We start from the raw sequence: 26,515 nt of genomic DNA, 5'->3' as shown, positions 1-26,515 counted from the left end.
CTCATAAAAGTCTTGATATGAAGCAATAAGAGGATATATCCAGCAATTTGATTCCAATGCAACGTGTCCCCATCACATCATCATACTTGATGCAGCACTGATAGGCTGTGACAGGTTCAGTTGAATCAAGTGGCTGGTTCAGAATCAAAATCAGAAACAGAATCAGTAGGACACACGATTCAGAATTCCACATATATTTAAAAGCCTCTGGTGTCGTACTCGTCTCACTCACGGTGCCAACTTGTCTTTTTTGCCAATTACTATGCCTGATGCACTTTCACAACCAATACTCAATCATCAGCCACTTTTCAAATTTGAAATTGCTTTACTTTTCAAATTATTCTTTATTTGGCTGAGATAGCCCAAAAAAGAATTTTCATTAAGTGTCCATAGGATATGCTTTTTAAATTTAAATGTGTTTCTTTACACTTCTACATCTTATTTTCTTTATTTATATGATTTTATCACAAAAACATAAAATGTCATGATGATAATTAATTATTATGTGTAATATTTCTTTTATATGAATGTTAATAGTAGCCTGCTATGATTTGATTGCTAAAGCAGCCTCTAATCTCTCAGCACAGTCATTCAAGCCATTACGCAAGTGTGTCTGTTTTATGTGCACAGATACAAAGAGTGCGTAAAGGCCTTTAGAGTTACACTTGTTAGACTTTAGTGCCCCCCAGTGATGGCAAGAAGGCACCATAGACACTCCGATTGTGCCTAATTACAACAGATGCATATCAGTCAATCAATCAATCAATCATCATTAACACTTTTAGATACAGCACTTGTCACATAAGGAGCAGACAGGATTGGGCTAGCCAACAAAGAAAAGCTAAGTGATAAAATAAAATAATATTGTAATAATTTTTCGTTGTCACGTGATGCATGTTTATCTTGATATTTTGAAATCTCGGGATGACTATCACAAAGCATTCTCACACACGCACCTGATACATAATCATGTGTGGTTGTGTTGTTTCATTGTCTCTTTCGCACAAAAATAATACAGCTGCAAAAAAAAATTACATTTGTCATATTTTTATTATCAGTTGGTGTTAGCTGCAGTGTCAGGTCATAATAATCATAAAGTAACCAATGACCTGAACAGAAATAATTTCAGAAAAGGATTAATGTGCATCATTTAGTGATTATGCTGATGTCATAAGAGGTACAATTCAGTCTATTTATCTTGTTAATACAGTCATTGCATTTGTGATGTTCCTAAGCACATGTTAAAGCATGACTGTGCACCTTTGAACAAAGAAATAAGGTTTTCCTCTTACAAAAGAAAAAGTAAAGTCAACAGCGTTAAAACACACTCTTTATCAACTCATCAAAATATATCATAATATGCTTAAAATGAGGACATTGTAACTCATCCTTAAGTACTTTATTTATACTGCATTTAATTATTTATTATTACTTGGGTACAGTCGACCAAGCTGTTAATACAAAACTGGCATTCTGTCACATTATTCAGCTTTTAGAGAACTGTGTTAGCAAGCATTAGCATATACACACACAAGCAGACAGAGACCTATGGCAGACGATTAGAGCCACGTGTGAGAAATGATTCGAAATCTCAAATTGAAGTCCAAATTTTGAGAGAAAAAAAAAAAACCCCACCTGAGTTCTGATCTTAAATTCAGAATTCAAATAAATGTTCGCATGTGGCTCTAATCATCTTCTGTAGAGACAAACATCAGCATTCAGTCATGTTTGTGTTAGTGATGAGCCCAAGTTCAATCATAACCCCGCTTCAGCTATGTTTTGGTCGAAATCAACTCTGGCTTGGTTAAATGCTCCACTATGTTCACCAGCTAGTCTCTAACTCCGTCTGCTGTTTTATCTGAGCCAACAATGGCTAATAAAGAGATTGATAAGACTGCAGTTTCCGGGCTGGAGAAAACCAAAACAACAAGCTAAAAGAAACTAAATACATATATAGCGGAGAGAACTGCAGAGTTGAAATCAAATATAAAAAAATAATGATTAGTGCGGCTTTAACTTCGTGTAGCATTTTTATGTAGCAGTACATCTCTATTCCGCCTTCACCCACTTCATCTCCTCACTGTTGGACAGGGGCGGCTTGGACAGTGATCACCGGCTGAGAGGGGCAGAAAAAGAGGAAAAGTACAAATTCAAGCCATGGAATGACTGACTGCAACAATTAAAGTTACTGTAGAATCTTTTCTTTGTAATGACAGTGATAAGTGATGACAGACTCTGCTGGAAATAATCAATTGTCCTATTCAGTCACCTTTTTTCTTGTATGGTTGCTTTATATTGAGGATTATTATTATTCATTAGTGAGCCGTTTTATAGAGAGGACCTCCATGATGGAACAAGACTTGGTTGCTAGATTTGTGACACAACTAGAAAATATTTGCAGCTGTGTTGCTCAGTACTCACCATTTTGGGAGCTGGCCCGCAGCAGTTGGCCACCTTGCAGCAGTAGGCAGCCAGAGTGGCAGAGATGGCCAACAGAGTAACATGAATGACCACACACTCGGCATAAAAGTGAGACTGGGTGCTCTGCAAGTGAGGAGAAAGTGTTGCAGAATTTATCTTTGGATCAAATAAAGGTGAGGATGGTAAAAAAAATAAAAAAAAATAAAATAAAATAAAATATATATATATATATATATCGCCAGGGGTGTAGAGATATGATGTGTGAGACTGCACTTCAGCTGAAACTTCCAAGCGCTCCTACTGCTTACAATAAACTGACTTAAATTTCACAGTTAAATGTTATTTGGCAACTGCTTCCATGTGTTACTCTTCAACTCACACTTCAACTGCTTTCATCTTGCCCCCTAAAAAGAGATGTCAGCAGCTTTCAAGGCTCACAATATCTCTGATAGTTCAACATTTATACATTTGAAATATTTACAATAAGGAATTAAAGGATAATTCGATTTTGGATTTACTTTTAATACTGGTCACCCTTTTATTTCTAAATAGAATGGGATTGCATACCTCCGCCAATTCCCAACAGTCTCCTTTAATTAAAACAATATCAAATTAAAGACATTTAACAACAACATACATAATGCAAAAATGATCACTTAAGACTGCTGTAAATTTATGGTCTTTGTAATAAATAAAAGTCATCACAAAACAACAGTATCATTTCATTATATATCATCTCCGAAACATGATAGTTTGACATGGTAGTATTGTTAACTCACCTCAATATTATGACAGATTTCACCATAATGTAACGTGAAGTTGTCATTGTAGTGGTAGTAATAGCAGAAATTCGGCACGTCCTCCATTTTAATTAGAGATAAGATAACGTTGACAAAGCAGGCGACACAGGCCACAATCTGCATCCCCAAACAGGCCCTCAGCTAACAGACACAGAAGAACACAGGAGATATAACTTTAAAAAAAAAAAAAGAAAGAAAAAAAACTTGTTTAGTTCTATAAGACATTTACAGACTGGACAAATTAAGTGCAAAAGGTTCTTGTTACAATGTGCTGATAATTAAACACACAATATGTAATTTTCTGCCATCAGGGGTCTCTGTCATCAAAACGTCACGTCACTTTGTGCACAGTGTGTTACGACACATTACGGTGTGTTACGTTAGTCTCGTAACGTTTTGGGTTGGAAACATTTTGGATGGACATAACTCTAGTTGTACATTCACAACTATTTAGAACTGTCACTGCTAGACTAAATTTTTATGGAAGCTTTGGCGCGCACACACATGCAGCTCAGCATCACTCTCATCTTCAGTTATAAAGTCATTGTCTCGTGTGTATTTAACCTCATTTCCCCGTCCCTTTACCAAATGGTCCTCTCTGTTCCTGACAGCCATGCAATCAGTTAAAGGAACAACATGGCTGAATCTTGCCACATATTCAGTGGAGCTGTATAACAACTTGATCCATCCAGCCTTTAGCCAGTGACTTGTCTTATAGGAAGTTGCAGAGACTGAGGGCAGTTCTTCTTTTTGTGTAATGGAGAGTCCAATTGTGCAATAGTCTTAATTTACCATGGCAGCAGTTTTACTAACGTCTCCTAGTTTATGCCTGTGTCAGTATTTTGGCGTTGTTAGTGTATAACGTTAATATACATTTCCTCTCCAGTCAGGTAACTCACCGTTGGCAGATGGAGGTTCTGTGCTGCGACAGCCAAACTCCCAGCTATTACCACCTATGACGAGAACACAAATCAGACAAGCTGGACATCAGGGATGTGTGTGGAAATTCACCCGTTTAACAGCACAGTCACAAACACGGAAAGAAAATAGTTCCTACATGAAACTGCTCATGACAAGATCTGTCTAATCTTCACCAGGGTCATGGTTTCTGTTAAGAGACACTGCTGCAGAGTCAAATGTATGCTGAGTGTCACCTAGTCCCATTATATGGAGCGAAGACAGTCATCTTCCCAAAAAAAAAAAACAATCTCAATGGATAAATAGCACTAGAAGTGAGAAGCTATGTTTTGTATCTTGGTGTGAGCTTCCCTTTTAAGTACAAATGGTACTAACATGTCACAGTTACACTCATGATAGGACAAAACTAATAGCAAACACAGGACAAGGCAATACATTAGACCTCAAAAGCAGCCCTGGTTTACATTACATTATCACCTCGGAATTGAAGGAATCTACCAGTAGTAAATCTAACTTTCAATCTTTTTTTTTAGACCTACACTGACAAATAAAAGCAAAAAATGTGTAGCTCTCTGAATCAATAGCACATATTTTTAGGAGCCAAAAAAGTCCAATGAATAGCCGCTCTGTCAAGACTGAGCCCTTTGCCAGGTGTGACACATTCTTTTTACAGCTGTGATGGGTTGATCAAAAAAAGAAATACAAAATGCTCTCTTGGTGATAATGGGCAGAGAATGGACAGTGAGACCTGAAGTTCCATGTAAACACCCCGTACACACATGTGGATGCTATGTCCTGTATGTAACAGTCGCATCAGGGTTCTCTGGGCTGCAGCTTGGAGATGTCATCTTCAAAATTAGATTCCCACGTTTCAAACTTGAAGTGTGCAGGTTCAAAGATGGGAGCTTTTATCATTGAGATAGGGCCTGAAAATACAGTGCCACTGGGTGCATTATGGGTACTGTAGGATGCAGTGTTATTGGTGTTTGACCCGCAGTTAAAACTAATAGTGCATTCAGTTTACCTCAGAAGTCACAGCTAGGAATGGTATCATTCCTGAGTTGACCGCACTCTAGTTCAATAAGTAGGAATACCTGCTCTAGCCAGGTTATCGTTATTTATTCATCATTATTAGCTCTACCAGCTGATGTGCGATGCATCATGTTGCCTTTTGTGCATACAAAACCCAAAGCATCATGCCAATAGATAGAAGTTGGACAATACTGTGTGTAAGACTGATTTAATGAGACACCAATAAAACAGAGGCACTAATCACCACTATATGGACTGTATATTATACAGCTCTCACAGTTGTAAGTGGGGCAGCCATCTTGAATTTTGAAGTTGGGGTTGATAATGTAGTCTGGCTGGCTGAGTCAGACATCAGACTAAACTTGACACTCCAAATTAAATTACTGACAGGGAACTATGAAAATTTTGAACTTCCCAGTTCAACTGGAACACACCTTATAGGCTCAATGCTTGGGGTGCAACACTGAAATACGTCAAAATGTGGGATTGTAATGCACAAATTAGCGATAACCATGTTACATGTTTCCACTGTGCCTCTAAAAAAACCAACAAGCAACACTTTGGCTCTGTCCCAACATGAATCGAGACAACCTTGGCGTGATCCCGGTTTTTATGTTCTCTTGTTATGTGTTTTATTTTGAAAGTTTACCCTCATCTGGTTGCTCTTCAGTTCCTCCCTTTGTGTGTTTTCCCCTCCTTCCAGTGTTTTTCAGTCATCAACAGTGATTCATATTAACATGTTCCGATATCAATCTAAAAGCCAGGCTCTGATTTCAGGTGTAATGTTTTGAGGTGTGTGTCCATGTGCTTACCAGGAGAGTCGAAATGAAGTAAGGTATATCAGTGCCCACATTGCTCAGGTCTTTGGACAGAAACACAGCCACACACAGGATCTGATAGGCACTCAGACCAATCTGAGTGATCTGAGAGCAAAAGAATACTTCATATTAACGTCATACACACACTAATACACGCACACACACATACACAGGCACACACAGAGCCTGTACCCCAAGAGCTTTTGGCTCAGCCTCCAGGTACTTCTGTTTCCTGTGGACGTTTCTCTGGAATGAAACTTGGACCAGAGGGCTCTGAGTTGGATTCATGCCTTCCTCCACAACCGCTGCGTCATCTGCAACAGTCAAATTCTACTCTTAGTTTCGGAGCAGCCTTTATATGAACACTACAGTCAACTGTAACGGTGGGAGAGGGAAGCGCTTGCATTGCATGTGTGGCTCAAGTCGTCCTTGAGTATCTCCAGAGGAACACAACATCTGGATTCCATCACTCTGGACAAACAACACGGATCTTCATTGCCGCTGCACCGTTAACAAAAGATATGCAGTAATGTTTCAGGCGGATTTTTACCTGCCATGGTCACGGTCGGTCCGCTCTCACTTCTCCAACAGATGTCCTCCCTCTTGTTAACGTCTTTCTGGATCCCAGGGTGCAGATCGGAAGTTTTGCAACAACTCTGTGGCTGTGGCGAACGAGTCCCGCCCTGTCAACGCAACATGACTCCCGCTGGACATTTCCTCTATCTGCTGGTTGAAACGGGCTTCAGGATTGGCTACCCGCTGCCAAATGAACTGCAGCTCCTTGTTCGTAGAAGTTTTGTACCGAACTGTTGATCCGAGCCGACCTGCCGACAGCTTGATCACATATTTAAACTTGACACCGTGCAAAAGTCTGTAAAGTTATGCAAGGGAAAGCCTACATCAAAGATTTTCAGGGGGCACAAATATTTGTTTTGGGCAGCCGGATTTGGCACTCATGCAGGGTTAACTGTCGGCCAAAGGTCGAGCAGGACTCGCAGGCCATCACAACAAGAGCTCCTGGTGCAGTCCCATTTACAATTGCAACATGAAGTCTCCTCAGGAAATGCTCTTGAGAGACTTTCAGGTGTCTGTCACTTACAAAGTCGACATTTGATTCAAAGGTTTTATCTACAAGCTATAAGCCTTGTATCTGAGCTTTAGAAAAATGGTCCACGCTCTCACTTTTTGCAATGGGACATTACTTTTCATAAAGTTATTTATATTACATATTACAAAAAGTGAATGTCTGAGCTTGTGAAAAGAGGAAGTGAAAGACACAGTAGAGTAGGCCCCTCTCACTGCCACGCTTCCACATGTCAGATGCAAGACGATCTAGGTTGATGAAGATGTTAATACCTTTGTGTAGTGATGGCTGTTGGTGTTGTATGCCGCATGGAAGAAATAACTGCAACATGACTGCGAAAAAGAAAAAAAAAACAAACATTTAATCTATTTATTTACAGGAGATTATTTATTTGAAGAAGGTCAGGGCCACTGTACAAAAAACAAACATTATTTGGGTTCTGATATCAGAATTCATATACACACATATGGATGTAACAAGTGCTACGGAATTTGTATGGAACTTGAGAGAAAACAATTCAGTTCAGACTTAGGAAACTGATCACCAGAATGTTTTCTCCTGCCTCTTAGGCTCCTGTGTAGTACCATATTGAATCTTAACAATATTACATAAAAGGTGCTTGATGATGGCCTGTGGTCCACCAATGAGTTTCAGTTTTTGGAAGTCTGGGGATCCCTAATATAAGCTGTCATGGTATCAACTATGGAAACTACAATATCATGTTTTGTATTGTATGTAAACCATTAATCTACAATTCGTAATAAACATATCTGTAATGCACACATGAATATTTCTCATCAAATGTAATGATGTGTGGAGTAAGTATCAAGTTGGTCAAATGGAAATACTGATAAAAATTAGCTTGGCCACTATGCTCACATACAGTATTTCTGCCACTACTTCAGCAACTGTCAGTGTTTCTCTGTGCACTCTTGTTTCCCTCCCAAATAAACTCATAATAATTTGAGTTTGTTATGTGAGTAAAATGGTGATTTAAAGGTGAGGAGGACTTAAGACATGTCATACTGTGGAGGCTGCAGATCAAACACGCACACGTTTAGAAATATATCATACTTTATTGGCAAGAAGTTAACAACAGGTAAAAGTGCTCACACACTGTGGATAACTGTACAGACAGTACCATCCCTCATTTCTGTTCCCTTTTTAACTTTAACTTCACCTGATGGACAAAATCTGGTACTGCAGATGTGAGCAGCAGGTCATCAATTCAGTGAGTCCAACTGTACCATTTTACAACTACTGCAGAAGCTGACAATTACTGAGAGAAGATACAAAAGGGGACAGACTGGAACCAATCAGTGATATCACACCCAGAGTCTCCTCCACCCACCATGCCACGCTTTATTATAATAATACTGCCATGCAAAGCATTATTTAAAGGTAAGTCTAGCCTATTTAAGTTTTCAGATATCGGCCTCTGATATTTCTGCTCCCACCCCATGACAGTGAAGGTGCTCCGCATTGAGAGATGTCCTAACAAACTCCTCAGCAGCTTGTTTTTTTTCTAGAAACAGTGTCCTTGTTACTCTGATATTGTCCAGACAACAGTTTTCACCGGAACTACTTTCTACTGAATAAGATAACATTTTCAACTTGTGAGACACAAATTCAGCTCCATTCACCATCATTGTATTCAAGTGACGTTCAAGAACAATCTGACTCTTAAAAACAACTTAAACCATAGATAGATATTATGGGACAGTATGGGACGAAGTATGTCTTTTTATAATTTGGATGAACTGACCCTAACATGATGCAAGCATTTGGGAATCAGAACTTGTGTACTCTAACTGAAATTGAGAAAAGGAGAAAGCGCATATAGGCATTTCCCAAAATATCAAAATGTACCTTTAAGGCAGTGCTGTGTGTCAGAGTAGACTTGGCAGGGGGAGTAGAGATGGACTCTTAAGATGTCACGAATGTATGACATATTACAGATCCGAATTGGACTACACTCATTACTGACCTGCATGGATAGTGCATCACTGAACTTGCATGGAAGTACAGCATCAGCTACATATACAGTATGAAAAAGATAGTTAATCAGTTTGAACAGCAATCAGTGCAATTAATGTTGCAGTGTAGAAATAATCCCAGACAAACATACTTCTGCTTTTCCCTTTGTGCTGATTAATATTGCAAAAACACTCAGTATGATCACCTGTAAAGTTAGTGATTGGATACCTTCCCTTCTGTTTTACAATAAGACCCTGTGTGATGGAAAACACATGATTTGACTCAATACAAAAACAAAGAAATAACTAAACATTTAAACACATAATCCCACTACAGGAAAGAAACTTTAAATGTGCTTTATCACGTATGCATATATATGCATGTATATCATTTAGACAGAGGATGGTAAATTCTGACTTCATTTTATCTTGACTTTATTTTATCTTCAGAGTTCCATTGCTCAGTGAGGGGTTAATGTGGGGTCAGACTGATGAAGGGAGCCTCTTGTCAAACATTTCATATAAAAACACATCATTATCACAGTACTGACCGCCATTACACTAGATGTCTATGGGAAAGAATACCCTGAACTTATTCCGAGAGACATTTTAGTCAGTTTTATCCATGAAGCTGTCAGTCTGTATGGATTGGTCATTATTAACATCATAATTGTTAGTGAGACAGATGCTATATCAGAGCCTTGATGAAAATATCAAAATATAATTCAGGGGTTAAGCTCTTGTCATTTGCGGTTATTTTCCACAGAACGACTGGCTATTGGCATGTTAAATTAAAAAAAAAACGTTGTATAATGTTGGCCTTCTACAATCTAAACGTGTGGAGTCTTGAGCATTGTCTTTAAATAATGAATTAATAATTGATTATTAAAATGAAATTATAAAATGCTTAGTTTAAAAAGTAACTGTTTTAAAATATAATTTGCTTCCACTTGTTTGTTGACCTTTCATATTCCATCAAAACATTTTTCAGATCCATGCTATAACCATTATAGTTTGACTTGTTTTATTTAGGTTTTAATGAATGTATTAGTGGCAAGCTCCAGCCTCTATATATGGGACCTCTAGATAAAACACTGTTTATAATAAAGTAAATGAGAGCAAAAGGACAGAAAATGTGGCAATTGAGTCTTAAGTGGAAGTACCCTTTTGGCCCTGAGACAGATTACAGCCTCACTGACTTTGGTGTATAATGGGAGTAATCTCTGATTGACCTCTGTCCAGCCTCTCTCACAGAGACTGGTAGCCATCGGTCCTCCTCCTGCGGCCCAACAGGTAGGCCACCACCACTATAAGGATGAGCACCAGCAACACCACTCCCACCGCAATGGCAACACGGTAGTTAGGCTGGTCAGCAGCACACCTGTCAGCTGGAAAACACATATACACACAAATCAGATTTAATCAATCAGTCATCAATCATTAATCAACAGTTAACCATGGACATCTAATGACTAAACCCTATTTAATAATAAACTGCCTGCGTCTAAGGTTATTAATACAAAAAAGAAAATTAAATACATCTTTCATGATTAACTTAAATATAACATATTGTATTTAATATAACAAATATTCTTTTTCACTTTTTTTTATTTTTCATTTACTTGTATGGAAGTCTATGACTGCCAGTGTTGTGGAATAATCTAACAGATTGAAATTCCAGTGTTCATGATGGGTCCGTTTTGGAAGTTTGAAATCATAGTAATTATACCAAATTTTAAATTTCAAATCTCTCAAATCAAGTTTAAATGCAAAAGTCAATTTTGTTATGTAATTTTCAAGTTGTGTAACAAATAAAAATGAAAAAAACCTATTTGTGTACCATGTCCTTCTCATGCAGTGTCATCGAGTTTTAATTATCTCACTGTTATGAATCTGTTAAAACGACAACTGATTTTAATACTGGCAGCCACAGACTTCCACAACTGTTACTGTCAAGCCACATTCTCTTCAGCCTGCAAGGGTACTAACGTGTTTCCTGATTTCTTCAGCTGTTGTATAACAGATTACAACAGCATAACAGCATAAATCAATTAAGTACTATGTGAACAATTGTGCATGTACCTGTATCAATGGTCAAACACTTGTAGCACCATGACAAATTATAGGCTAGTCTGTCAAGATTGTTAGAGTTCGGCCTAGCTCTGTGTGTACATGTGTACATATGACTGCTATTTTGTCATAAGTAGCCTATGTTTTTGAGTTAAGGTAACACAGGTTATGTGAGGTCACAATGACCTTTGACCACTAACTTCTAATCAGTTCCTCCATTACTCAAACTTGATGTTCCCTCAAGGCATTCACAAGAATCTGACAGACTGACGAACATCCTGAAAACATAACGCACAGCCCTGGCACACTGACCACGTGCGACTGCTCAGGGCTAAAGCACACAAAAGGTCTTTTTTATGAGAGGCTGACTGCAGTTAAACCTGCTATTCCTGTTCTGCAGGTAACTAGTGGTAAAAGACTACTGACAAACTGTTCAACAATTCATAAATACCTCTCATCTGACTGACACCCATGTGATTAAACTGTGATTAATGAACCAGCCCTAATGTTGTGATTTGTGATTTTTGTGTCCTTCATATCTTAGAGATTATGAACACACGGTTCATCAATAATTAAAGTAACAAAATACAATTTGAGTGATTGGAGAGATAATAATGATAGGTGCAGTCAGTGGTGGAGTAAGTGTTCAGAAAGTAGAATTTCAAAAATGTTAATTCTTTGGCTAGAGAATCATATACTCTATTATTTCAATATCATCACTGATGAAAGACTAATGTGTAAAAAAGTATTTTAATGTATAGACTGGTGGAGGCACCAGGTTTTCAAAAGCAAGAATAATGTGTAGAATAAAAAGGTGACATCGCCTCTGCTGTGTCCATTTAGATCATTTGTTTTTAAACTGTCCATAATGAGTCCAACAGTGTTAGAAGAGTGTAATGTTAGACCAGTGGACCGCTTTTCCCAATCTGGAGCCTACGTTACCCACAATGCAGCTTAGCCACTGAGTGGATAAACATCAGATTCCAGGCAGCTTCTTCTGGTGCCACAAAAGACTTCATACTACTTTTTCCACATATATACGGTGGAACTCCCTGTTCCACACCTGTGTTAAACCGGTGGAGTTACCCTTCCATCAGTAACAATGTACAGGGGTTTTACAACGTGATGATACCTTTGTTTGTAAAACATTAGAATATTTCCCTCTGAAATGTAGTTGAGACGCATACAATAGAAATACTTTGTCAATTACAATTTATGAACAGTGCTTGAATAAGCGCACTGGTACTTTCCACACTGTGGCTGATTCTGGTGATGAGGAGGCCTTTGTTGCAGTTTGCTGTCAAGACATTGTGAGTGGATTTGTGGACAGCTCTGAGATCATGTCACAATCAGAGCATAATTTCAGATGACTAATCCAAGTTGGTCAGATACAGTACTTACATAGCCCGGACGTGACACTTGAATTGATGATACCCATATGTTGTACCAGGATATAACTATAAGACTTTCGAACACTCAGGTCTTTGCAGGGCAGTCAGTGCATTCTTGCTGCGTTGTGGTTAGTTGACTGTGGTGCTGGTTTTGCATTTATCAGATATGGCTGTCTGGTGCTGCAGATGGTTCTATACTTGTGCTGCTTATGCAAACTACTTTTTTATGTTTCTTATTCATTCAGTGACTGAGAGGAGAATACTTTACCCACATTAATGAATCTAACAATGCACTTGAGAGACAGGTACGTGTATTGATAAGGAGGTCTAACTGAGCGAAAAAGCTCCCTGTGGAATTTGTATTCAAGAAGACGCTTACGTCGGCCAAATTCGCCGCTTTTGGTCAGATTGAAGGCTTGCATCTGACTCTGAGTGACATCCATGTACAGCATGTTCCCCATGAAGAGCGATTCATTCTTGCAGGAGAAGGAGTTTCCGATCTTTGCAACGAAGAGATGCACTGACTCGTTTTTGGCAGTGTGCTGGGCATTATCTGCAACAGTTGAACAAAGCTCAGGTCATTTCAGGTCATAATGACAACTCCCATGAAAAAACATGTTGATGATCAGTACTAAACCAGGAACTTGTTTGACTGCATTGCAACGGAAGTAGGCTGACTGTTACTGGCATCACATGCTTCATAGTACTTGCACAGATTAATATTGTGCCTGTCTGAACACATAAACAAGGAAGTTACTGCCTCTCGATTGCTTTTAGTCCAGGTTAATATTTACCAGTCTAACACAGCCTGTACCAGCAGAACTGTGCAGTGCACACATAGTGACCTATATAGAGGTGTCAAAATTTGAATCAACAAAATCAGTAATTCACACGCAAAGAGTATTCCGACTTACCTCCTGCACTTAAGGGATAGGAGATGTTGAAATATAGAGCATTAACATAGCCCATATTATCTTCTGTGCTCTGAGGACAGAAAGGAAAGTAGGACAAGTTTTCACCAACGTTGCCATCCGAAGATAATAATTAATCAACGAGCCACATAGAACATTTCGAATCCTTACTGTCATCAAATGTGAGATATTGGTTTAAAAGTTCGACACAACGATATTGAGAAACTAGATCTAGGAAAGTCAGTAACAAAATACAACAATCATTTTTCAGGTACGTCTCCTCTGCACGTTCTTGTATATTTACAACTACATTATTTGTTCACAGTAGTTTTCTACAAACATGTGACAACTAATCCAAGTTTCAAGCCAGTTTATTTTTTCTTGGGTAAAGTCGAGTCAAGGAAAACTCATTTTTCATGCGAAAAGGCCAAATTCTCACTAGTGCCTGCTCTTCCTCTGAGATGAATCCCTGCTTTTCTCTGTTTTATGTCATAGCGAACTGAATGTATTTGGGTTTTAGACTGTTGTTTGAACAAAAGAGGACATCTAAAGATAACACACTTCTCCGCATTTTATATATTAAATACCTCATATGTTAATAAAGAAAGTAAGTAAAGTTTTAGTCAAAACATCTCCTTCAATCGCCAAGAGAGAGTTCACAGTTTACTGAGACATAGGGACTGCAGGTGGCAACCAGTGTTAAGATGCATTACAACTGTAACGAGAGCAGAAAGAAATGGAAATGATTCAAGAGGCACTGGATTATTTTCACAATATTAAAAGATGTGTTTCATCAACAGAATATCAATTTTAGTTTTTGAGTATCTCAACTATGTCACTGTACTGGGCTACAACCGTATTTGACTCAGTAAAACCCTATACAACTAAACATTATTTCTTAAATCTTCCTTTTGTGGACAGTGAGTACACTAGCTGTGATTGTTGAGCCCTTGCAAATACAGTTAGAGTTAGATAAAGGTTACCAGGCTGTATTTGTTCATGTAATTATACCCAGGTTTATGTAGTTAATTTAACACTGATACATTGGACCCAACAAGCACCTGTAACTTTTCACTGAGAAAACCACTGCATGAATAACTCGAGCATTGCTGAGCGAGGCGGTGTGAGGCTGTCTCCCTGTCACATGCTCTTAGAACAGGCTCATCGACTGAACTTCCTTTTTCTGACTTTTCCCTCCCCTGGGTTACTTGTGTTGATGTCACAATGTTTAATAAAACCTCAAATCAATGTAAGCAGGTAAGAGATAAGCTACTGCAAAGGACGGAGCTCAGTGGATCTCTTATCACCACCTCACAACATTATACTTACATACTTGTGACAAAGTGAAGAAATCAGAAGTACCTTATTGAACATGAAGGTGATGAAGCCCTCTGGGAAGGTAAGGGTAAGGTTGGCTTTGCGTTCGCCACAGTTCCCAACGGCTGTGGTCTTATTTGGCTGAAGAATGAAGGCTCCATTGGGCTGAAAGGTAAACAGACACTGACTTTGTATCAGAAAGTACCATGGAAACTGTAGTGTTTTTTGACAGAAACAATAAAATATGGTCATGTAGCACTGTCAAATGACACAAAGATGACATCGCTATCACCTTACTGTCATTAACGGCACCAAAATGAGGAAATTAAAACTTTCCTCAAATCCTGAAAATAGAAAGCTGACGCCTGCATTACTGAAAGCTGAGTCAGAGTCTCGTGCAGAAAGATCTAGCCACATTGACGTGGTTCTACTTGGTTTAATAAATCTCCACATTAAGAATAAAATTAGCTAGACTTTCAAACCATTTATTCTATGGCTCGTGTAGAGTCTACTTTGACGGATAAAATGTACCTTTGACGATGCCAGTCGGATCTGCAGCGCCATCTTAGCCATCAGGCAAATCCCGGCTTTATCTCTCAAGGTGTAGTTACCGACAGTCATTTTAGGTGGGGCAGTGGGAGCAGGCGTGATGGGAGGTTTTGTGGTTGTTGTCGGCTTGCTGGTAGTGGTGTTGGGAGCATGAGTGGTGGTGTTGGGAGCATGCGTGGTGGTGTTGGGAGCATGCGTGGTGGTGTTGGGCGCATGGGTGGTGGTGTTGGGAGCATGCGTGGTGGTGTTGGGAGCATGCGTGGTGGTGTTGGGCGCATGGGTGGTGGTGTTGGGCGCATGGGTGGTGGTGTTGGTAGAGGGCTTAATTGTTGTTTTGCCAAACTCCCCTGGCGGTGACATGGTCGCAGAAGGTTTGGATTTACCTTTGTCTTCAGCCAATGACAGTGCTTTGAATTAAAGGATAGAGAGAGAAAAAACAGTCACTTTCAATATTCATGCAAAAAATTACACCCTAGTTCAAGGTTGGGTGATAATTGTGGAGGTTAGTTTACACAGGGAGGCACTTTCACATTACATGAAGTCTTTGTTAATATATATATAATATACTGATTAATGCAGCTTGAAAGGAGCACTCTGTAGTTTTGTTGAGGAAATGTTAATGAGAAGAGAAAGACACTTGTTACCCTCATGTCCCTAAAGGACAAACCAATTTATATTGTATCATTTTGTTGATAGGTGGCAGACCCTGCCACCTTTATAGCTTTAAACAGTGCTCTGGGACCTTGCTTTCCTCTGAAAACTTGTTTATTCACCGATGGAATTGGATTGTTTGTATTATGTATTCTTTACCTGAACTACAGTGCCCCTTTAATATTTGTTTTAACTGTGAGTAGCTTCCCTTCAGACCATGAATTCTAATGAGCAAACTGACTCAGTTTTACAACTTGACTGCTTTTCATATTGATGTACAGTATCTAAGTAGCAACACAGGTCTACAGCCCATTTATGACATCTTTTGAGTTCACAGCTTATCTGCATGTTCAGGCAGGCCTTATCAAGATGCCCCATTTTAGGGATTAAGATAGAAAGTGTGTGTAGATGTTCACTTTAAAAACATGCGAGTTACTGCTTTGACGGTGCTGTTTGTGTTCATTTCAGCCAGACAGATGTGAGTGAAAGAGTAAACAGAAACTATGACCTCCAGTCAGGTTAGCATTAAGTCAACATCAAAGTGAACATAATTCTCGATGCGGTACAATTCTAAACGAAGTGATTTAGCAACAATTTTAACCTTGCACTAAACGGGGGGAGGACTTAAATGAGTGGCGTAAAGTCACTGGTTGTTGAGTTAGGCCTTCACCATAAGTTGCGGATTCATCCTGTCATCTAAAAAAAACACAGCCCTCATCAGCCAGCAGACATGTGACTCAGACTTGTAAAGCTATCGACAGACTGCGGAAATTTCTGTTCCCTAAACAATGCAGGAAGTCACCCAGAGGCCTCATAAAGATATGTCATGTGTCATCTAATGATACCGAATATTCGCCGAATAAAAGAACATGCAAATACTTCATCTCTGACCGTTTTTTACACTAGTCTACAACACAACATATTTGACAATACCCACTGAATTCTAAATACAGAAAGAAGAGTGTTTAAGTGCAAAATGATGTCCTTAACCAAAGTGCTGACAAAAACACCTTTTCAACTTTCACTTTGACATAGTCGTTGAAATATATTTTTTAAAAATCTTACCTGAGAGAGCACAGACGGCGACGAACACGAACAGAGCGGTCCTCTTCATGGTGACAGGTTGGATGGTTCTCCGCTTCTACTCAGACAGTTTAGTGTGCAATCAGCGATCTGCGTCTCCGCTCAAATGAGCGCGCGTGAAGCTGCCGCAGACACCCAGCAGGCCCGGAAAAGCTGGCTTTAAAAAATAAAAGCATTCCTCATTGTCAAAGAGAACTACAAACATTTCTTTAAAAGTCAGTGTCATATCCACAAGTTATTTTTGCTATTCAGGATTTTATCCCACATAGACAAACTAAATGGCCAACTTTGAGAGTTCTTTATTCTGTTTTCAGGTAGGTTATCCCCAATGTGGATTCAGGGAGAGGTTCGAAAACTTTCAACGTAATTAACTGGAATACATACCACACAACATACAACATAACTATAGGAAAAGGCCTGACATAAGGAAGGTTTCTGTTTGGATCACACAAAGAAAGAACAGGCACACATGTAACTCAAATCAAGTCAATTCAAGATTTAATGTGAAGAAATAAGCTACTGGTTGGCCAAATGATCCAGTGTTTCATTAAATTTGTATCACAGTTCTTGATATTCAGTTAAATACACGCAGTCAAACAAAAAAGCACAGTTGTAAACAGTGGAATACTGATAGCCAGACTAAAAAAAAAAAAAAAACCCTCAAAAACTCAAATGAAATCATGAAAGGAACACAGACATGTCGTTTGAGTCATCGTGTCTCAAGTCAAGTCTCAAGTCATTATTCTTTGTGAAGTCAAGTTGCAAGGCATCAAAACATCGACTAGAGTTTACCCAAGTCCGAGTCACAATGACTCAAGTCCACATCTCGGGAGGCTAACCATGGGTGATAGATGAGTACAACCACATTATGAGGCTATCATACTCTGTAGTCGTGTGGCACACCGCTGTGATATTATTCTGAAAGGAATAACCGGAAGCAGTTATGTTGATTCTGAGCTTGCAACGCCTGTTTTATTGGCCAAGTGATACCAATATCCAGGAAACGAAAGCAAATGTGACAGCAGGGTGGGAACCCACCGCCTAAACCGGTGTGAAAGGTCACATGATATTTTCCACCACAATGAAACGAAACCTGTGCTGTATTGGACTGACTGCAGACTTATACACTGGTCCCAAGAAGTGCTAATAGCACAAATAGTAATGGACCTGGTTGAAGCATAAGTGATGGCATCACTTGTAAGTTTGGTTGTAGTAGTAATATAGTAGCAGTAATGTCGTAGTTATGAGAGTATCAGCTGTAGGGGTTGTGTTAATAGCATAGCAGTAGTAAAGTTGTAGTAATTATAGTAGCAGTTATACTGGTAGTTATTGTACCAGCAATGTTTGTAATAGAAGTTGTAATGGTGGGATATGACTGTTGTTAGTAGTGATAGGAGCTGTAGCATCCTAGCAATATTAGGATTTGTATTTGTATCAGGACTAGTAGAGGTGTAATGGTAGTAGTAATATTTATTTTACTCTCAATACTTATAGTCATTGAGGTTGTAGTAGTATAACAGTAGCAGCTATAGGTGTAGTAGTATTAGAGGTACTGGTGAACATGAGAGTAGTGCAAGTTAGAGTACTATTAGTTGTAATGGTAATAATCATATCATAGTAGTGTTGTCTGGTAATATTGTTATTAATAGTAGTGTTTTTATATAGCATATATGGTGGTAGTGGTTATTGTAGCAGTAGTGGTGAGGAGTAATAATTGTGTAATGATAATTGTACAGTATTAGTTATGGTGTTTCCTAGTTGTATATTTGTAGTTATAGGTGCAATAGAAGTAGTACTAGCATAAGAGTAGTGCAAGTCATAGTTTTAGTAAGTAATAGTAGTAGAAATTATAGTAGTGATATAGTACAGTAATAATAGTGGCATTCGTATATTTAGCAGTGGTAGTAGTGTAATGGTAGTAGCGCTGTGTTTTGTAGTTTTAACATAAATAGTCAAAAAAGTTGTTGTACATTATTAGAAGTAAGTATAGTGGTAGTAGCACCCATAGTTTTGTGTAATGGTAGTAGCACTGTCTTTTGCAGTTACGACACAATTATGAGCAGCGAGAGTTATAGTATTTGTAGTATTAGTAGGAATAATTCCAGTAACTACAGTGGCAGTAGTAATCATAGTGGTTATAGTAATCGTAGTAGCAGTATTTTTTTTTTTAATTAACATTATTACTTAAAATAAAAGTGGTCACAGTGGTATAGTGCTTGTATTATTAATTGTAGTAGAGGAATGAAGAATTCAGAGTACTAGTTATCATGGCAGTAAATGCAATGTAATGTTGATGTTGGTATCAGCAGACCACAGGAATTTTCCTGGCTTCATGTGACGCAGAAAGAGGAAGTAAGCTGTTTCCCAAACACACGCACACACACACACACACACACACACACACACACACACCCCTTCAGTTACAGTCACATTGTTTAATAATGAGCTTGTCTAACATAGGAGACTTAAAGGAGGAACCTGTATATTGCCATTGTCCGGCCTGTGGTGTTCAACCTTGTGACTGAGTGTATTGCAGCTGATTTTGAAATGTAGCTTACCAAAACGCATGCATCAGCTCTGTTCCTCGTTTGCCTCCTCTTGCCTTATAATGTACTTTTGTTTAGAGCCAGTTCAAAAAAAGCTGAAGTTCCAGCTACATGTAATCTTTTAAACACATTTTTTGCTGCAATTAATTAATTATTTAGTCAGTCAGCTAAGTCAGTAAACTTATCTCAGCAACCACAATAAGGCCGTATGTACGGTGCATCAGATACAAAGAAGGGAAACTTGAAGAATTGTCTGTCAGTCAGTTTACTAGTCATAAAGAGTGTGACTAGCCTGTGAAAACAGTTGTATAATTTCTTCTGTGGCGCTGCAGAGATCTTCCTTCAAAAATACACCCTGATGATATCGTCAGGGAGAGATACTGAATCTGGCTCAAGATTTCCAAAAACCTGTGAAACTCTGGTCAAAAAGCAACCTAGGCTTTATTTGTGAATGTATGAGTCAAACCTTCGTGTAAATGCATAATTACAATGAAAGAGGCGCCGTCATGGCAGACTTTAAGTCTCTAGCCAGATTCTATATAACACTTATTTACCAGGCAAAGACTAAACAATGAATGGCACCATCCAGTTGGAAGTGTGGGTTAATAAAGTCATCTATCTCAGTCTCTGCTGCTTTGATTTTGAGCAAATTGCCTGTAAAGTCCCTCAATGTGAATAAAAAATAACAGCTCACTAGAATATAACTTCAAAAAGTATATAGAATTTATTGTTTAAAGGCTACGTTCACTCAAAAATGAAACCTCAGTCATTATCAACTCGTTTTCATGCTGATGTAAAGTCAAGAGAAACTTTGCATTCCACAAAACATTTATGGAGCTTCACAGCAATACAACATTGGGTCAACTTTTCCATTACAGGCCAATTTGTTCACAGTATATAGCAAGGCAGTAACCACAATCACGACTTAAATATAAATTGTTATGTTTTGCTTTTTAAATTTTGAACATAAGAAGTGCATAGATAGATAGATAGATAGATACTTTATTGATCCTGGAAGAAATTCAAGCATCCAGTAGCAATAACAAACATTGAACATACATTGAACATACATACAATATCAAAGAAACAGTAGAAATAAAAATATGGAATAAGAAATGTTATAAAAATGTTTTGTACAACTGTATAAAAATATAAAGTAATAATAAAAATATAAAGTGACATAGAGGTAAAGAGTATTAAGGGGACAGGGGACGGTGTACAATTAAATTAAATTGGTCTATAAAAGATGAGTGCTTTTGAGTGCATTTGTCCATTGTCTATTGTGCTTCCTGACATCACTGCGAGCTGTTGTACAGTCTGATGGCCAGGGGGACGAAAGAGTTATTGTGTCTGTTGGTGGAGCAGGATTGAGACAGCAGTCTGCCACGGAACACGCTCCTCTGCCTGCTGAAGGTGTTGTGCAGAGGGTGGTGGGTGTTGTCCAGTATGGACAGCAGTTTGTCCAGGGTCCTTCTCTCTGCCACAGTCACCAGAGAGTCCAGCTCTGTGCCCACCACTGAGCCAGCTCTCCTCACCAGTCTGTCCAGTCGGGCAGCGTCCCTCTTCTTGCTGCTTCCTCCCCAGCAAACCACAGCGTAGAAGAGGACGCTGGCCACCACAGAGTGGTAAAACATCTGCAGCAGTTTTTTGCATATGTTGAAGGACCCCAGCCTTCTCAGGAAGTACAGACGGCTCTGTCCTTTCCTGTGTACAGCGTCCATGTTTGCTGTCCAGTCCAACCTGTCATCCAGCTGCAGCCCCAGATATTTGTAGGTTCTGACCACCTCCACATCGACCCCCTCGATGGACACAGGTTGGAGCTGTGGTTTCTTCCTTCTGAAGTCCACAACCATCTCCTTGGTCTTGGAGGTGTTCAAGCTGTAGGCGTTTGGACCTGCACCACTCCACAAGGCCCTCAATCAGGCTCCTGTACTCCCCCTCCTGTCCATCCTTGATACAGCCCACTATTGCAGTGTCATCTGAGTATTTCTGCATGTGGCAGAGCTCCGAGTTGTACTGGAAGTCAGTAACATTGCAGTTTATATTGCAGTTTATATTTTTAGTTCAGAGAGGCTTACATAAACATGACGATTTATATCATTAATCAAGCTATTCAACATGTATGTAAATGAATGAACCTCAGTTTCATATGGCCATAAAATGACTAACTGGGCCTTTAATCGTGCTGCTGCTCTGCTGTCAAGGAAGACACAAGCTTAAACTTGGTTTCCATCTAATCTCTGGCACCTCTGTTATGAATTTTCCCATTGGTTTAATTTCCCGGGAAAGTGTTATGATAATGAGGTCACTATCTGCCAATCCCGACTCGGCATAACCCACTAGCCCCGCCTTCGATGACGACAAATGAGAGGAAACGGTATAATTCCATATAAGGAAAATACTCCCGCATGCGCAGTGGCTTGAGTTTTGTTTGAAGTGAACTGCTGCCTGGGACTGCCCTACAAGCTGCAAAGTCGCCAAGCATTTGATTTTAACAGTATATTTTTCACATTTCATCCATATTCTTTCAGTGCCTCTATGCATCGTAGGGACGATGTTAGGCCACCACTATCCAAATGCCGACAAGTCGCAACAACTGGTCAACTATGTGGAGGATTATCTGGAATGTGTGGAGTCCCTGCCTTTGGATATACAAAGAAATGTTTCTCTGCTTCGCGAAATTGATGCAAAGTACCAAGGTATTGTGTCTCCATGTTTTTATCGTTAACTCTGACTGCGTGTATCAAAGTGGCAAACATTAAGGGCAGTCTGACAGGGTGTGCTCAAATGGTGGAGCAGGCGCGAGCCTTGTGTTCCCATTTTGCAAAAACCGAGCGACCCTTCTTCATTTCTACTTCCATAAACAGTAATGTGGGCAGCTGAAATGTGGAGAGTAACAGTGTCGAGCCAAGTATTAAACTAACAAGTGAGCCATCCGTCAGTTAGCACAGCCCCGATACGCTGTGTCCTGTTTCGTATGTGTCGCCAGGCTCAATGAGCAAAATGCTGAAATTTCATATTTCTTTCTGTCGCCAAACGTACATGTACATTATGACCCAGTACCATCTCTCTTACGAATGTTTTGTGTCCGGTGACAAATTCGGCATAGAAATGATTCAAAAACTAGCACTGTACAACAATGAAATGTTAACTTTTTCAGTAGGTACACACTGCCGCCCACTATGGTGTTTCCGCGGAGGATTATTGTGCGAATACCAGGAAAACACTGAATAAACTTGGGCATTTATTTCATGTGAACACTGCTCGGTGTATTAAACGTATGCTGAAGCACAGGACGTAGAATACAGATCTGTAGGAGATCCTAAACTGTGCTCATTGAGGTGTGAACCCGTGTCCAGCGTCCGCGGTTAACACACACTGCCGTTTTAATGTAATAACAATTCTCATTGTTGCTCTCTGTTGACGCAGAGTGAGCAGCAGCTAACAACCAGCCTTTGCTACCAACAACTTCTCCGACACCTTCGACAGATAATGTGACCTACGCTGACAGTATGAACGACACATGAAATCGAGTTTTTCTTTTTTTTTTTTTAAGAAGCAAGATTACACATCGCAGAGGGCTTGAACGGTGTCTGCCCCTCCAGTCAGCGTCAAGTACCCCGTCGCCTGTGAGCGGTAGAGCCGGATGTCTCTTCTTCTAGGCAACCCCCCTGAACATCTGACTGGCGTCACTTCCTGTAGGCAGGGGCTGACTGCAGCTCAGCCCTCCTCTCATATGTTTGGTTTGCGTTCTAAACGGTGGTCCTCTGGATTCTCTTTCCTCGCGGTCCACATTTTTAAAATTGTGTAATTATTCCGGTTGCGCTCATTAAACCAAACTGCAATTTTCTGCCGTTCACACTCTCTGACCGCTATTCGCCCTGTTTCGCCACCGTGTGCTCATCACTTGTCTCCCTGGGATATTAGAGTATGATCCACAAGAACATCCGATTGGTTAAACGTCACAAGCCTATAAACACAAAATAATGTGAATCTGCAAAGTAAGTAATAACTACATTTCTCATATAAATGTGGAGAGGAGGTATAAAGTAGAAGAACATCGAGTCAAGTAAGTAAGAGTCCTCACCATTTTACTTAAGTCAACCCAGGCTCTTAAACACTGTATGAACCCAATTTTGTGCCAGACATGTATATCCATCATCATACTCTTAAGTGTTTGTATGAAAACAGACAATCTGAAGGACACATGGAATAACAGAAAACAAAAGTTGTGTGGTAAACGCCTTGTTTTTATAGTAATTCCCCTCTGTTTTTGTGTCCTACTTTGCAGAGGTGCTGAAGGAGGTGGATGAAGTATTTGAGAAGTACAAAGGTGAGCAAGATGCAGCTCAGAGAAAGCGCCTGCAGATCCAGCTGCAGAGAGCGCTCATCACCAGCCAGGAGCTGGGGGACGAGAAGATTCATGTAGTGACCCAGATGACAGAGCTGGTGGAGAACCGCTCTCGCCAGATGGACTCACACTCACTTTGCCTCCAGGAACCGAGCGAGGCCGAGCGTCTCACTACAGAACGACGCTCCAGCATCCAAGACTCCCCAGCCCCTGAACGCACCTCGGCGAGGCGACCTCGGCGCCAGCGGAACAGCGAGAGCCGTGACTCAAGCCACCCGTCAGCCAACGGCTCTCTGGTGGATGACCCTGTGGAGGAACTGTCCATCCCTCCGCCCAGAGAGAAGAAGTCCAAATCTGCGAAGAAGAAGAAGCGCAAGGCCAAACAGGAACGAGACGCCTCGCCGGTCGACTTTGCCATTGACCCCAATGAGCCCACCTACTGCCTCTGTGAGCAGGTGTCATACGGTGAGATGATTGGCTGTGACAACGACCAGTGCCCCATTGAGTGGTTCCACTTCTCCTGTGTGGGACTCACCTACAAGCCCAAGGGGAAGTGGTACTGCCCCAAATGCAGAGGGGACAACGAAAAGACGATGGACAAAAGCCTAGACAAAAACAGAAAAGACCGCAGATCCAGGTAGTGACCCTTCACTGGTCCTCTCTCATCTGGAAGATGTCTCTCTCAGACTATCAGCTGTAGGTGATAACCGTACTCGTGATGTTGTAAGAGCACAATCGAACACCATTAGTAGCAGCGCTTATTATTAATCAAGGACAAGTTATGATTGCACTTGTGCTGTTACATCACTGATTGTTCCAACTGGCTATAACTGTATTGTAGTCTGTAGGGAGTCCAGCTGCTGCAAGAATCATTAGCTTGAAGCTGCCAGCTTCCTCAAGTGTTTTGCTCTTTTTTTTTTTATTTTTTATTTTATTTTTTTTAAATTTGGACTTTGAAGAAAAATGGAAGCATCTTTTGGTTTACTGTCCCTACTCATTCTGGATATGGTCCCAATAAAAAATGATGGTCATTGTTTTCTTAAGTTTTGGCCAAACAGTTTTTATTCTTCATTTGAACTTTCTTAATTGTACTCAATTATTCAAAATCAGTGTCTATAAAATAATGGGGTGTAGAGAATAACCCACACATGTAATATGTTTACAAGATATTTAATTGAGGAGATGATTGTTGATGGGACACTGGAAAAGGACGTCATGTTTGTAGACTTGATGTTTTCAATGGTTCACTATCACTATTGTGTACATTTCTTTTTATATTCATTAAAACAAAGTATAGTCATTGAGTACCTTTCAGTTTTCTTTTCTCCTTCAGCATGAAATATGCAGCAAGGTGTACTGTGTTGCAGAGATGTGGATAGAGGGGATAGTCTGACAGCCCCTGTAGTTTCAGCTGGGAGATGTACGCAGCAGCTAGTTCACTACTCTAAAAAGGAACTAACACAAAATGTCAAGAAAGGCAGATATGTTGACACCTATTTTCCTTACTAAACTGAAAAATACAACCGTACACTGCCTGAATTCAAGTTTGTCTCTTTACTTAATTAAAAAGACCTCATTTGTGTTTCCACAATCACCTCTGGTTTGGTTGAAATAAATCCTCAATTCAGTGTGCGATGGTTTCACTCACTACCGACTCTCTCTCCTTTCTCCTGCCCCTTCACACTTCTCCTGTCCACACCTGCAGTCACTTCTCATTCCCTGGAGTCATAGTCTTGGTCAGAGCCGCTGTAAATCACCTCCATACTGTATCCGTCTTCAAACTGACCATCAGTCTCAGAGGCTGTGTTCAGTCCTCGTCTGGTGTCCAGTCATGTTAACTAGGAGGCAGCTAAGCTGCACCGACCACAGTGATTCCCCCAGTCATCCGAGGTTGCAGGGCGAGCAAACTCCAATCAACTGATGAGGCCAATACCTTGGATTGCTACTTAATGTATCTTAAGAACATAAATAACAAATAATTACAGACAACATGCCCTGCAAAATGACTGGGGGCGTGTAATACAGATAAAAGTACATACTGTAGACTATGACACCATATCAGCACGACATTGAATATATTTTTACTTCAATAAATCTGAGCATCTTTCTTGTCTGTCCTTGTGATACGATGAAGAATAAATTTGCTTCCGGTCTGTCATGTAGCAGACTCCACATTCTCTGATGTCTGTCCATCACATGGCCAGGAGAATACTGATTGCAGAGTTTTCCCTAAGAGTCCTCCTCTTCTTCACTGCTGCTGGACTCTCCAAACAGGTCTCCATCTCTGGAGGCTTGAGTTGCTGAACTGACGGTCCTGGATGTGGGCCTGACGCTGATGAGGGCGGGGCCGTGGCTAAGGCCAAGCAGGACACAGATATCGCGTCCACGGAGCAGCCTCATACAGCCAATATGTGCATCCAGGGAGAGCACAGACAGGATGCTACGTGCCTCCAGGTCCCACAGGCTCAACTGTCCTGGATTTTTATGGCAACATAAAAAGTCAAGTGGACACATTTAATGTGTATGTGATATGATAATCAATATGTTTCCAGGTGTGCATAGTTTTGTTCTTAGATCTTTAGGGCAACGTTTTTTGT

At 40.0% G+C, this 26,515-nt stretch overlaps 4 protein-coding genes across 4 annotated transcripts in view; 1 reads left to right on the top strand and 3 right to left on the bottom strand.

Annotated features, from left to right (window-relative positions):
• Positions 1–1,031: 1,031 nt before the first annotated feature.
• Positions 1,032–6,860, bottom strand: LOC119026958. Its single transcript, XM_037111663.1, has 7 exons — positions 6,540–6,860; positions 6,182–6,303; positions 5,984–6,094; positions 4,121–4,174; positions 3,201–3,362; positions 2,422–2,544; positions 1,032–2,116 (listed from the first exon to the last, which is right to left on the bottom strand). Exons 1-7 carry the CDS (start codon positions 6,544–6,546, stop codon positions 2,078–2,080), a joined length of 618 nt encoding a protein of 205 aa, XP_036967558.1. The 5' UTR covers positions 6,547–6,860; the 3' UTR covers positions 1,032–2,077.
• Positions 6,861–8,129: 1,269 nt separating this feature from the next.
• Positions 8,130–17,157, bottom strand: si:ch211-212k18.7 (macrosialin). The gene is made up of 6 exons (XM_037111661.1): positions 17,004–17,157; positions 15,270–15,694; positions 14,784–14,903; positions 13,425–13,494; positions 12,890–13,063; positions 8,130–10,437 (listed from the first exon to the last, which is right to left on the bottom strand). The coding sequence occupies exons 1-6, from the start codon at positions 17,050–17,052 to the stop codon at positions 10,298–10,300; spliced, it is 978 nt and encodes a 325-aa protein (XP_036967556.1). The 5' UTR covers positions 17,053–17,157; the 3' UTR covers positions 8,130–10,297.
• A 4,841-nt stretch (positions 17,158–21,998) lies between these two features.
• Positions 21,999–25,223, top strand: ing2 (inhibitor of growth family, member 2). Its single transcript, XM_037111662.1, has 2 exons — positions 21,999–22,266; positions 23,859–25,223. The coding sequence occupies exons 1-2, from the start codon at positions 22,122–22,124 to the stop codon at positions 24,557–24,559; spliced, it is 846 nt and encodes a 281-aa protein (XP_036967557.1). The 5' UTR covers positions 21,999–22,121; the 3' UTR covers positions 24,560–25,223.
• The window catches only part of LOC119026954, a 31,182-nt gene continuing 29,495 nt past the window's right edge, over positions 24,829–26,515 (bottom strand). Inside the window, exon 32 of the mRNA XM_037111660.1 lies at positions 24,829–26,392. Coding sequence (XP_036967555.1) covers positions 26,148–26,392 — 245 coding nt within the window. The 3' untranslated portion in view covers positions 24,829–26,147. The remainder of the gene's footprint in view (positions 26,393–26,515) is intronic.

Source organism: Acanthopagrus latus, chromosome 10 (genome assembly GCF_904848185.1).
Source record: "Acanthopagrus latus isolate v.2019 chromosome 10, fAcaLat1.1, whole genome shotgun sequence".
Taxonomy (NCBI): Eukaryota; Metazoa; Chordata; class Actinopteri; order Spariformes; family Sparidae; genus Acanthopagrus; species Acanthopagrus latus.
This window is presented reverse-complemented; position numbering and strand designations above follow the sequence as displayed.